General features: G+C 47.8%; 1 protein-coding gene across 1 annotated transcript in view; it reads left to right on the top strand.

The window, feature by feature from the left end:
- Positions 1 to 14,438, top strand: part of SMPDL3A (sphingomyelin phosphodiesterase acid like 3A) — a 214,836-nt gene that overhangs the window by 165,171 nt on the left and 35,227 nt on the right. The window contains exon 7 of the mRNA XM_085611264.1: positions 5,412 to 5,536. Coding sequence (XP_085467390.1) covers positions 5,412 to 5,536 — 125 coding nt within the window. The remainder of the gene's footprint in view (positions 1 to 5,411; positions 5,537 to 14,438) is intronic.

Genomic DNA, 14,438 nt, shown 5'->3' with positions numbered 1-14,438 from the left:
CCTGGACCTCAAGACCACGGGCCTCGCCGATGATGTCACGGAACTGCAGACCGAGGTTCGTAAGCTGAGGACCGAGAGTGATCTCGCCGCCCGCCGGCTGGAGGACTTTGAGAGCCGGGCCAGGCGCAACAACGTGCGCGTTATCGGGGTCCCGGAGTCCTCGGATGAGGCTTCGGTTGACCTGCTCGTCGAGGACTTGGTGCTTAACCATCTGCAGCCTAAGGGTCTTGGGAAGTTCTTTGCGGTTGAAAGGGCCCATAGAGTGCCGGGTGGGAGGCCCAAGGTGGGAGCCCCACCGAGGCTGATTGTCGCCCGGCTCTTTCATTTTCGAGATCGGGACGCTATCCTGCAAGCATCGAGGGTGACGGGCCCGGTCCCCTTCCAGAACGCGTCGGTGAATTTCTATCCGGACTTCACCCAGCAGGTGCAGAGGCAGAGACAGGGCTTTCTGGGGGTGAAGAGGCGACTTCGGGAGAGGGATCTGAAGTATGCCATGCTCTTCCCTGCCAGACTACGTGTGGTGTACAAAGATCGGACATTCTTCTTTGAGTCTCCTGTCATGGGCGATGAATGGCTGGACGCTTTGCCCCGGCGGCGGACGGGAGAGGACACTGCCGCGGATGGGGACAGTGGCCGGGATGGGCAAGGCTGATTTTTCGGAGACGGTTTGACTCGATTTGACTTTATTTGATGACTTGAATAGAGTGCAGTAACTGCGGAGGGTTGCGGGAGGACGAGGGGAGCTCTTTCCTCCCATAGGGTGCTTTTTGTAGATTTTGGGTTTGGTAGGGCGACAGGCACACTGCAAGTTGGGGGGGCTTTGTAAGCTGCAGCAGGGGTGCAGGGTGGGGGGGATGGTTGGGATTTTGGGGTTGTTGTTGGGGGGTTTGTTTCTGCAAGGCGTACGGATCATCTTCGGTATTGTCCCATGGTGGCTCTTCGGGGGGGGGGTGGGCCTCTTTGTGTTTGGGGATGGGGGTAGAGGTTTAAGTGTTATTAGCTGGAATGTTAATGGTTTGGGGGATCGCATTAAGCGCGGGATAGTTTTGCAACACTTGAAACGGTCAATGCCAGATGTTGCCCTACTGCAGGAGACACACCTTATAGGTAACACGTGCTATGCTCTTAATAGGAAGGGTTATAAATTCATAGCTCATTCGGGATTTTCCTCCGGGTCTAGGGGTGTGGGCGTCCTAGTCAGGGCCTCGCTACCATTTGAGGTGGACTCCACCGTTGTTGACGATAGGGGGAGGTTTGTGGCGGTGGCGGGGAGGTGGGAAGGTAGAACTTTGGTTTTAGTTTCGGTTTATGTCCCTCCAGCCCTGCAGGCCTCCACGTTTGTAGATCTGGGTAGGGCCTTGTTGGATCTCCCGGGGGGTATGTTAGTGGTAGGGGGGGACTTCAATGCTGTCGGCTCTGGGCTGCTGGATAGGTACCCGCCCAGAGACACCGGGGGGGGCTCAGAAGTGGCTTCCAGACTTCCTAGACACACTCGGCCTGATAGACTGCTGGAGGCTCCGGCACCCCACACAGCGTCAAAACACCTTCCACTCCGGGGCGCATGGTAGCCTTTCTAGGATTGACTATTTGCTCACTTTGGCTGTGCACGCCCCTTGGGTGTCTGAGGCCAGGCACATGGCGCGTGGCATATCGGACCATTCGCCAGTGTGGGTCAGGCTGGATGTCGGCCGAGAGGGAGGGGGAAGGGTGGCTCCTATTAACCCCTGGTACTTTCGAGATTCCAAGATGCGCAGCGCACTGGTGAAGACAGTTGATAATTTTTTCAAGGATAATCAGGGGTCTGTGGACTCGGCAGTGTCGCTCTGGGAAGCATTTAAGACCGTGCTGCGAGGGGAGGCCCTCTCACTTGTAGTGGCGGCCAAGCGGCGGAGAGATGGCGAGGTTATGCAGGTGGAGGAGGAGATCGTGGCTTTGGAGGGAGCGCTAGAGGAGGAGGTAACAGCGGCCTCACTGCATGAGCTGAGCTTGAAGCAAGCCGAGTATAAGGACCTTGTGACAAATGCCGCTAAGACCCTCAGTAGGGAACAGCAGGGCCGCCTGTATGATGTTGGTGACAAGGCCGGGAAGCTCCTAGCTTGGCTGGATAAAAAAGAACGGGTTAATAGAGTAGTGCCGGAGCTGACGGGAGAGGGGGGAGAGGTGATTGTGGAACCTGAGGGGATTGTCCAGTGTTTCTCGGACTATTTCCGTAAGGTTTATGCCTCAGTGTCGGATAGGCCGCCCGAGGACTCGCGTGACCTCTTGCGGGATATCGCTCTGCCCTGTCTTTCTGATGTAGATAAAGATGATCTTGATGGAGACTTAACGGTCGATGAGGTGGCGGGAGCTATTCGCGCGCTGAACTCGGGCAAGGCCTCGGGCCCGAATGGCTTGCCGATTGACCTGTATAAACTGTTCCCGGATAGGGTAGCCCCTCACCTGCGCGCCATGTTTGTGGAGGCGCGGGGGAGTGGGACCCTCCCGTTGGACCAGAGGCTGGCGACAATTGTTGTGATACATAAAGATAGTAAACCCCGAGATAAGTGTGCCTCATATAGGCCCATATCACTCCTCAACGCCGAGCCGAAGATCCTGGCTAAAATCCTGGCGGGCCGATTGGTCAGGGTACTTGGAGACTTGATTCACCCTGATCAATCCGGTTTTATTCCGCATCGCAACACCGCGTTGAACCTTCGGCGCCTTCATGGTGTGATCGCCAGGGCTGGCACGCTGCGAGAACCGGCTATTGTGGCGTCTCTTGATGCCACGATGGCCTTCGATACGGTGGAATGGGAGTATTTGTGGGCTGTGCTGGCCAAGTTCGGCTTGGGCCCTGGTTTTGTGAGCTGGGTGAGGTTGCTGTATGAGGGACCCCTTGTGAGTGTGGTGGTGAATGGCCGGGCATCGACTCCGTTCCGGCTTGGGAGGGGGACTCGGCAGGGCTACCCCCTGTCGCCTCTGTTGTTCGCCCTTGTTCTTGAACCGCTGGCGGCGTGGATATGCTGGCACCCGGATATACGTGGCCTTCGGTGGTCGCCCGAACACGAGGACCGCATTTCGCTATATGCTGATGACATCTTGCTGTATCTTGCCTCGCCCAAGAACTCACTCATAGTGGTCTGTGACGTTCTTACATCCTTCGGTAGGAATTCGGGTCTCGTCATCAACTGGAGTAAATCGTATTTATACGTCCTGAGTGGTGAGGTTCCGCCGGTCCCGCGAACTTGTTCGATCCAGATTGCTCAGCAGGGCTTCGTGTATCTGGGGATCTTTATCTTCATGGACCCCGCTTTGCGGTACGAGAGAAACCTGCTCCCCCCCCTGGCGCGCCTGCGGCGGGATGTTGAGGCTGCCGCTCTCCCTCGTCGGGCGCGCTGCCTTGTTCAAAATGATGTCCCTTCCTCGGTTCCTCTACGCATTGCAAAATACTCTAGATTGGGTGCCGGCCAAGTACTTTCGGGAGGTCGAAAGCCTCCAACGGACGTTGTTGTGGGATGGGCGGCCGTGGATAGCGATTGCTAAATTGACGCTTCCATGGTATGACGGGGGTATCGCGCTTCCAGACATCCGACGCTATTATTGGGCCACCCAGTTGTCCGCGATTAACCATGGTCTCTATGGCCCGGCCCTCAGCCCTGGTTATGCCATGGACAGATGGTTGTTGCGCGGTGGGAACTATCTTAGGGCGTTGTACTCGCGGTCCCTCGACTCATCCCTCACGGGGCCCACTGGGGTGGCGGTGCGTGTATGGAAGATGGCGACTGACTCTCTGGGCTGGAAGGATAGACTCACCCTAGCTGCCCCGTTGTTTGAATCTGAAAGGTTGGGTAGGCTTTGGCATACGAAAGGGTTTGATAAATGGGACTTGATCGGCATCTCCAGGGTTGGAGATATGCTGATTAAGGGTAGGGTGAAGTCCTTTGAAGAGTTGCAGAAGGAGTATGAGTTGGGGGCGTCTGAGTTTTTCCGATATGTTCAGGTGCGTCATGCCCTGCGGTCAGTCCTCGTGGAGGGTGAGAAGGTGCCTGTGTCCTCTCCTTTGGAGGACCGGATCCTTGATGGCCATATGCCGGAGAGCACGATCTCGCTCATCTACAAGAAACTGATCAATGTTCGGGCTGATATGCTACTGGGGCTGCAGGACCAGTGGACTAGGGACGGACTCGAGTTGGATGATGAGGACTGGCAGTCTGCTGTTTCCTCTCCTAAGGAGGTTGCGATCCCGTCGCGTCTGAGGCTGGTGCAGCTCAAGATCCTGCATCGAGTGTATGTGACGGGGCCGCGACTGGTTCATATGGGATTCTCTGAGGAAGGCCTATGGAGGAGGGGATGCGGTATGGTGGGTACTTTCCTACATATCATCTGGGAATGTGGTGTCATCACGGAATTTTGGAGGCGAGTTCATGCGGTGATGGGGGAGGTGACGGGCATTGCTATGCAGCCGGAAGCGCGGTGTTGTCTCCTGAATGTCTGGGGGCCCACTGATCATGATGAGGCACAGACCCAGTGGGTGACCCTGGGTAACATGGTTGCTAAGAGGGACATCGCGCGCTTGTGGGGTTCCGGGGGGCCCCCCACGTTAACTGCGTGGAAAGAAAATATGGACTGGAGTATGCTCAGGGAGAAGACAGTATATTGCGCCAGAGGCCGCCCTCGGAAGTGGCATGCCATCTGGGGGCGGTGGAATCAATACAGGGGGGGAATATGTCTTGCCCCTGATCTGGATCCCCCCGAGGAACAGCTTTCTTCTTGACCTTCTTTCCAGCTCAGTATGCAGATGTGATGGTTAATTGACTTCTTGGGCCTCTGCTTTTCCCCCTTTTTCCTCTTATCATAGTACTGTGACTGTTAGACGATTGGGGTCCGGCTCCCCCTGAGGGGCTATCACCGTGGGCATTCAGTGTTGTTGCCTTGCTGGGGTTTGTTGTGTGTTTGTAATTATTAAAAATGGAACCTTCTCACTGCTCCTTCAATGCACTGTGGACGATTCTTTGTACTCTCCTATCGAAGCTGCCGATCCTCCGGGTTGTCGGCTGAATAGCTGTGTCCAGATTTTTGAAGAAATAAAGGTTTTTATTAAAAAAAAAAAAAAAACTGCAGCCGCATTTGTGTTAACTTTGGATGCCGGCTCTGTCAACGTGCATAATCATTGCCCAACTAATCTGTCACAACTTATTACATTTGAACAGCTGCAGCATTCTGTTATTACAGGTGACTAGAGATGTCACAGCTCAACTGTAATAAGGAAATTATAAGCAGGTTTTTATACAGGGATTGCAGGCTGGCATGTATTATAATTAAATGACAACAGTAGCCCTAATGAAGCAGTGAACACACTTGCTGAGGACTCTTGTCTAACTAATATGTAAAGTTTTCATTTTTTGCTAAATGTCATATCAATTAATTTTCAGGAAACCCAGTAAATTCCATGTTTGTAGCACCTGCTGTAACTCCAATCAAATCATTGGAAGAGACGGATTCTAATAATCCTGGCTTCAGACTGTATCAATATAAACCTGATGACTACAGTTTATTGGTGAGTTGTAAATGAAAGCAAGCCAGATGAGTGCCCTAGGTTATCAAAGACTGGCGGGGCAGGGGAGTGTTGTTGGCCAGTACATATCTACCTATGTCGTCCACTGCAGTAGATTACACTGTCCTTTATTTAACAGGTCCTGAGAAAAAGGCAAGGAGTTTTAATGAAGGAAGGGTATACAATGGCCAACATATCTGTTAATGGCTTTGAGAACAGAGTGTTATGAAAGGCCATGATTATAGCTTCATTATCCACCTTTTGACTCAGAATGAAGCCTAGCACCAGCTTTAGGTAGTGCTCAGGATGGGTCACCACTGCAAATGTTACAATATCATTTGGGATCCAGGTTTTATGGTACCCCTTTTTTTTTTTTACATTTGTGCCTGTGTTTATCTGTATGTTTTCTCATTTTATTGGTATTTGTCCATATTTATTGGTGGTAAAACTATTGTGGAAGAAAAGAAACCATGAGACGCCCACTAAAGTCTAGTATATGTTTGATTAAAAAATATTGCAGTCAACAAATCAATCAATCAATCAAAACACTTGTATCGCGCGCTACTCACCCGGAAGGGTCTCAAGGCGCTTGGGGGAGGGGGGCCGCTACTGCTCGAACAAAAATACTAAAAGTGCAAATACACAGTTGCAACAAATCAGCGCTTCACTGGCTGAGCGGTTGGAGCATACAATGCTAAATTCAAGTCATATTTGACTTTATTTTATACACTTATAATGCAGCAAGTGTAGGCAAGAACATGGGGGGTAATAAGAAACTGAAGATAACTGCTAACGAGCATATGCCTAGCTCTTCTTGTGGAAACAATTAGAAAAGTCATTGGGACTGAGATTCTGTGGAGTCCCTTGGATAACCGGCATTACTAAATCCTCAGTTTCTAGCTTGTGTATGGCAACTTCAAACCGAGGCTGCTCTAATTCAAGCAATCAGGATGAATGTGCAGTGTACAACATTGAAATACAAGTTAGTAGTACATTTAAAATGGGTGCAGGAATGCAAAGGCTTTGATAATACTTTAAGCAGGTATAAAATGATTTCACAGTATCAAAATTAATGCACAAACCTTGATGTACCTTGGAAGTTACACTAAGAAGTTATATCCAGTAAAACAATACACTAATCTGAAAACATCAATATTGTAGAACATGCACCCACCTGCAGGTGTTCAAGCCATCCTAGAAATCCACATTTGTTTCCTTTTTAACTCACTATGGTGTTAATAGGCACATCTATCAGCCTGCAGGTCATGCTTCATAGCAAAGCATAACACTCAAAATAATGTTTTGCTTTTTTAAAACAAAGTGCAGACTGGGGAAAGATGGATGACTATCTCTATTTATGAGTAGGAATAGGTGAAAATGGAAAACTGGAAGCATTAAATTTAAAATTAAATGAGGCTATAGTAGAGATATAGTTTGATCATTTCCCATTTCGATGTGTGTACCTACTTGCACAGTCTACTTAATTAGAAACATAATGGCAAAAAGTCCTTTGCCTTGTCTTCTCCATGCCATACCAACTGGATCCTCATAATCTATCATTTGTATTTAATGATATGGGGAGATCTTCTAATCATCTTCAAAAGTGTTTTTGGGAACAATTAGGTTCTTGTACGTTGTCAATATTACGTCTCCTCAGGCTACAATTTTATTAAGTAAGTTTACATTTTGCTTCTCTAATTGGTTTATGTCTCGCCATTGGTTATTGAAGGTCTGAGTTACCGATCTCAGAAATGTAGTCCCCTGTAGTCCCCTATTTATTTTTAATAGCTGTAATTCCTTACATTAGTTTAGGTATAGTACTGTACACTCTAGATCTTGGAGAGGAGTTTGCCTAATGGCTAGGGTGGTCAACCTCAAATCTGGGGAACCTGGTTCGAGTCTCGGCAATGACGCTGAACATCCTGTGATTCTGGGCAAATCACATACAGGCACATGCATCAAGGAAAGCTTTTGCGATTATTAAGGAATCGCAATTAAGGACTCTTAAAAGCCTATGCATGTAGGAATCGCTATTTAAATAGCGATTCCTAAACATTTCTTAATTGCGACTCGCACTTTGCGAGTCGTAATTAAGGAATGAATGGGAGATTGCAAGCGCAATTTGCAAGTACCAATAGGTACTCACAAATTGCGCATGCAATTTCAAGGGTGCAAGTGTGGCCAAAGGACATCCTGTTGCACGCCTGAAATTGCTCTGTGCGCACACACGTGTGTGTGACCTACAATTTTGAAAAATGCACTTTAGTGCATTTTTAGTTTTTGCAAATTACCATCAAGTTCAACTTCATGGTAATTTGCGCCCCCTAGTAGCGAAATCCCTATTTTAAAATGGTTCTTGTATTGCATTTAAGGAATCGCAAATTGCGATTCCTTAAATGCAATCGCAATTTGACAAATCACAATTAATTGCGAATTCTCAAAATGCGAGTGCCTTGAACCTTGATGCATCACAAATGCCCTTTTTGCGGGCGCAAGCGGACGATTTTTGCGAATCGCACCGTTTGCGCTTGCACAAATGGTTGATGCATGTGCCTGATAATCTCCCTGTGCCTAGCAAAAATGAATGTGTCCTCATGTAACACAACTGGTGCTATGAAAAGCACTCTGATACCCGATACCTTTGGGTCAAGTTTGCGCTATATAAAACTCTGTTAAAAAAAAAAAAACTTCCGTCGTAGAGCTGAGATAACAATTATCCCTTATTAATCGTGACTAATCAGCGTTGTCATCCTGGGAGGGTTGAAGATACTCTAGTTATGATTAATTTTCTTGACAGATGTTTACAGTCCTAAAATATACTCATTTGATCAACAGGCTTCCATTTTCTAGACATTCACCTTAATGTGTGGAGTGTACCATTTATACTGCTTTTTGTCTTAAGTTTCTCCCTTTTTAATGGTGATGATGAAGTTAATGGTACTATGAGGTCAAGTAGCTCGTCTCTGCATCTGTCACAGTCTCAAACAGCAAACAAACTGACACTGGATTTTAGGCTAGCCCTGAGAGTAAATAGAACCCAACCCTTAATGTTCAGGCATCATTCGTAACTCCTGCCCCTTATGAGAAAATAAGGATCAGCATTTGTTTTGTTGTGGGGCACATACAGGTTTTTTTCCAAAGGACATCTGTGTGGAGCTGGATTTTATTTCAGTTCTATTGTATTCTTTTGATATTGTAATTATTTACCGTGCCTACTATTGTACACAATTATTAACATCAGGTCTCGAAAAATGTATTCGCCCTCTCGCTATGGAGAGTTAATTTATTTCTGGGCGAGCCAGTTTTCAGGCATACTTGGTGAGGGAGCTCTGCCGTTCTGCTCATCTGAGTTTACTGCAGTTAGTGGCTGAGGCTTAATTGCAATCAGCAAATCAGATAGCAGCTAATTTGTGATCTCCTTTACAGATATAGTGTATAGGCATGTTTACACGCTTCTCATTGGCTAAATACAATGACCCATGGCAGGACATACTGTCCAAGAAGTGTCTAAATTGTCTTTGCCAGCCCCTGCACGGCTGTTTCCAAATTGGAGTACAGATTTGTGGATGCAGCTAATTTGTTGGGCACAGTAGGAGTCCAAATTCCAGTTGTGGCCCAACTTCATAAGTGGACACTGCACCAGCAGCAGGCCATGCACAGCAACAGGTAAGCTGGCGCAGCTCGCTCTCCTACTCGCCCTTAAGACACCGTTGGCCGTTTCCCACCAGGTTCAGCGGGCACGACCTGGGATGTAGAGTTGGGGGAACCAAGAAATGAACTGGTAAAGCCGAGGCAAGGGTGTTAAGAGTCTGTGCATGAGTGGAGCCCTGATAATAGCTGGCCTGTAAATCATGCAACAAAGGTGCTTTTAAAATTCAAGCATGTGTATTTCTGTCGCACATGCACGTGTTTCACCCTAGTGCAGCATATTATTTGAAAAGTAAGAAAGAGTGTTTTTAAGAATTCTCTGAGAAACACTTCTGTCACCGGCCTGATGGGCTATTTGTAAATCATTTCCCTGTAGCTGATGAATATGCCCTTCCTCGCCTTGGACTCTCTATCCTCAACATTCCTTGACTTAGCCTGTGTGGCACAGAGAGGTGAGCCAAGTGTGAGATGCCGGGTCCTTTTCCCTACAGGAACTAATAAACCTTTGAAAGGCAGAAGCGATTGTGCCAAGGACTCTAGAGGTCTCTGATTAAAGACTTCATGCCTATAATGTTCTCATCTGTTTTACTCTGAACCTGCCCAAATATATCTATTCAGCCTTTAACTTAAAATATATCTGTCAACCAATGTTTCATGAGTTTTAGAGCAGTGTGGTGCAACTATCTGCCATTTTTAACTTCCTGTACTGAGTTGGTCTACTGTTCACTATTAGCACAAGACAGTATACCTAATCTTTTATCGAGCTTGGGCTATTCAACACCCTAAAAGTGATTCCTCTAGCAGACACATTAGCTTCCATACCAGGTCTCTACCGTGCCTAATTCATAAAGCAGACTGACCTGTTGTGTACTTTAGTGAAGCCTTTAGAAATCTGGACTGAACAGTCATCAAGTCAGGCAATGTTTATGAATGCTTTCATAATATGCCACTAAAAGGCGGCTGTCAGTTTTTGGTTTCCATGTACCATCTTGGTCCCTTGGTCAGATTGTGTTTGCACTGCCTGCAGCAGCAGGAGAAAATATTTAGTGATTCCCTTGGAGAGAATATTCTCTTTAGTACATCTATACAGGTGAGGGTTAGAGAATCCCATAAAACACAGTTTTTCACTCTATTGCGCTCATGCAGACCAAGCGATACGAATACACACACACACACACCACACCACACCACACCCCACCTGTTTTGTTGTTACCAGACCCTCAGCCAAAAGGTGGGAGACGAGATTTTTACAAACATTAAGCTTTCTGTTTACTTTGTCAAAGGTTTATTAGTCAATTTTTAAAACTTTATCTAAGGAAACAGCTTTCTCTTCAATATGAATGTTTATATAAATGCATCTCCAAAACAGACTCATTGGTTGATCAACTGGCAAGCATGGTTGTCTACCTATTTCAACAATTTGCTTCTTCTGATTTTATTGATGAGCAATTTTACTCTGTAGCAGGTCACTTGTCGTGCATACCCTATATGTAGTTTGATTCCTATTATAGTTGGAGAAACATGCTGTAAAATCAAACACGAGAGGTTTTTGTTTGGCTCACATCCTGAAGAACAAGTTACTTACCTTCGGTAACGCTTTTTCTGGTGGATACAGTGTCTGTCTGTGGATTCCTCACCTTTTGAATGTCCCCTGCGCCAGTGTTCCGCGCAAACATTTTCCTAGCTCTCCACGCCGACGAGGTTGTCACAATACCACGGCCCTGCTCGCGACTCCGCATGACGTCACCGGAGCCATAAGAGAGTCTTGTCGGTGTGATGACATCAGTTCCACCCAATTTTTTCCGTGCCTCCGAGGCGAACAGGTGAACCGACAACATATTCAAAGTATACAAAGTACGCAAAATTCATACCAATACACACAGTGTAAACTTAAATGGAAAGCCAAAGAATATAAGCATTTCCTATAAATACACAAAGATAGTAAGAGGAGACGATGCAAAACAAACATGTTAAACAATGCCACCTTTAAGGTATACAAGGGTGGACATCGGGGAGGAGGGTGGGCAACTGAGGAATCCACAGGTAGATACTCTATCCACCAGAAAAAGCGTTACCAAAGGTAAGTAACTAGTTCTTATGATGGATACATCTGTTTGTGGATTTCTCACCTGTTGAATAGAATCCCACAGCAGTCCCACTCCCGGACGAGGGTGTCCGCACTTCTATACCAAAAAGTCCTGCAGGACAGAGCACGCAAAATGGCCCTCCCTCCTCATCTCGGCATCCAAGCAATAATGCTTTGCGAAAGTATGGAGGGAGGCCCAAGTCGCAGCATTACAAGTGTCCACTACAGGAACACCTCTGGCCAAAGCAGAAGTGGAAGACTTGGCCCTGGTAGAATGAGCTCTAATAACTTCAGGTGGTTCCTTACAGCAAGGGCGTAGCAGATCTTGATGCACATGATGATCCACCTAGAAAGAGTGCGCTTGTGAACAGCTTTGCCATTCATGCGTCCAACGTAGCCCACAAAGAGCTGATCGTCCAATCACAAGTCTTTAGTCCTATCCAAATAAAAGCTCACCTCTCTTTTTGGATCCAGGCGGTGAAGTCTCTCCTCCTCCTTGGAAGGGTGAGGGGGAGGATAAAATACAGCAAGAGTAATGGACTGTCCTAGATGGAAAGGAGTAACTACCTTAGGCAGAAAAGCAGCCCTGGTCCTGAGGACCATCCTTTCATTATGTATGGTCAAAAACGGGGGTTTTGAACTGGGAGCCTGAAGCTCACTCACCCTCCTAGCTGAGGTAATAGCCACAAGAAAGACCGTTTTAAAAGACAGGAGTCTCAAAGGACAACTATGTAAGGGTTCAAACAGGGAGCCCATCAAGAAAGTCAAAACAAGATTTAAATCCCATTGAGGCATAACAAAGGGGGAAGGCGGAAACCTATTGGTAAGGCCCTTAATAAATCTCAAAACAATGGGAGACTTAAACAAAGACGGCTGATCTGGCAAACAAAGAAACGCTGACAAAGCCGACAAATTTCCCTTAACAGTGGCCACAGCACAACCGTGCTGAGCCAAGAAAATTGAAAACGGAAGAACATCTGACAAGTGAGCCTTTAAAGGATCAATGGACCTCTCTCCACACCATTTAACAAATCTAGACCATCTGTAAGAATAAATAGACTTAGTGGAGGGTTACCTGGACGATGAAATAACATCCACCACATCCGGCGGGAGAGAGAAAGAACTCAGGTTGCCCCGTTCAATCTCCAGGCATGAAGGAGCAAGCTCTGGAGGTGGGGGTGTAGAACCTGCCCCTGCGAGAGGAGGTCTGCCCTAAGAAGGGGACGGAGCGGAGGGTGCAATGAGAGGTGAAGTAGATCTGTGTACAACACCCTTCTTAGCCAATCCGGAGCAATCAATATAACTTGGGCCTGGTCTTGGCGAATTTTCCTCAGAACCAAGGGTATGGAAGGAAACGTGTAAAGGAGTTGAGAGCTCCAATCCATCTGAAACCCGTCCCCCAGCGCTCCCTGCATCAGATACTGGAGACTGCAGAACAACGGGCAGTGCGCGTTCCCGTGAGTGGCAAATAGGTCCAACCGAGGAAACCCCCACATCTCGAAGATGTGGTGGACCACCTCCGGATGAAGCCACCACTCTTGATCGGCTGAGAAATGCCGACTGCGTTTGTCCGCACGAACATTCAGCACACCAGCTAGATGATTTGCAAACACACAAATCTGATGGTTCTGAGCCCAGGACCAGAGTTGCAGCGCCTTGCGACAGAGACGATACGACCCTACACCTCCCTGTTTGTTGACGTACCACATCGCGGTAGTGTTGTCTGTTAGGACCTGAACCGACTGACCGTGAAGGGAAGGGAGGAAAGCCTTTAGTGACAAACGTATCGCCCGCAATTCCAGAAGGTTGATGTGAAGCAACCTTTCCTCTGGAGACCAAAGACCTTTGACCTCCAGATCCCCCAGATGAGCACCCCACCCTAGAGTGGAGGCATCTATGATTACTGTGGCCACCGGTGGAGGAGACTGAAAAGGATTTTCTTGAGACAGGTTGCCCTGCACACTCCACCAAGTCAGCTCCGCTGCAGCGTCTCTGGAGACTCTGACTGACTCCCTGAGATCTCCATTGTGCTGATACCACTGCCTGCGGAGGCACCACTGGAGTGCCCTCATGGGCCAGCGTGCATGACTGACCAACAGAATGCAGGAAGCGAACAGACCGAGCAGGCGAAGGACCTTCAGGACCGGAACAACCGTTCCATTGCGAAACAAGGCAATCATTTCCTGAATGTCGAGAATTCTCTGAGGAGGTGGAAAAGCTCGACACACAGTAGTATCCAGTACCACCCCTATGAACAGGTTGCGCTGAGAAGGCACCAGGTGAGATTTGGGCACATTTATTGAAAAACCCAAGTTGAACAACAGTTGAGCTGTCACTCGCAGATGATGAAGCACCATCTCCGGCGACTGCGTCCAGGTAAGGGAAAGCCGGGATCCCCGACCTCCTGAGATGAGCTGCCACCACTGACATTACCTTGTGAAGACCCGAGGTGCAGTAGTAAGACCAAACGGTAGGACCGCAAACTGGTAGTGCTGCGACCCTACCGTAAAACAGAGATACTTCCTGTGCGACTTCAGGATGGGGATGTGAAAATACGCAGCCTGCAAATCGATCAACACCATCCAGTCCTCTTGCTGCAGCGCCAGAAGAACCTGAGCAAGGTTCAGCATCTTGAATTTTTCCTGTTGGAGGTAAAAATTCAAGACCCTGAAATCCAAGATCGGACGTAACCTGCCATCCTTTTTGGGAATCAGGAAATACCGGGAGTAGCATCCCTGACCCCTTTCCTCATCTAGAACAACCTCTAATGCACCTTTTTGTAGTGTCACGTGGATTAAGGCCACTCCCTATTTACAGTGCTAAGTTAGCTTAATCGCGTTAGCTGTTAGAAAGCCATCTTGTTGCTTTTGCTGACTTTGCACCCGACACTGTTGTTACATGTTATTAATTTGAGAAATGCAGACTCGCTCTTGTCTCAAGGGAATGTTATTTATACATCCTTAACAGTTGCTAGTGCCCTTGGTCTGTACATCGAGTAAAGAACTGTTCTAGGACACTAGACGGTGCCGGCTGATTGTGTTCAGGGTGATCGTACCACTGTTTAGTCACAACATGCACGCAGCTGCAAATACCAGAAAGTCTTGTGCTTTAATATCACAGCGCAGCATATTGTTAGAGCATTCGATAGAAGAGCTGTTGCAGAGAACACTG

This window comes from Triturus cristatus, chromosome 6 (assembly GCF_964204655.1).
Source record: "Triturus cristatus chromosome 6, aTriCri1.1, whole genome shotgun sequence".
Classification (NCBI taxonomy): Eukaryota; Metazoa; Chordata; class Amphibia; order Caudata; family Salamandridae; genus Triturus; species Triturus cristatus.
The sequence above is the reverse complement of the archived record's forward strand: the minus strand, read 5'-3'. Positions and strand labels throughout refer to the sequence as shown.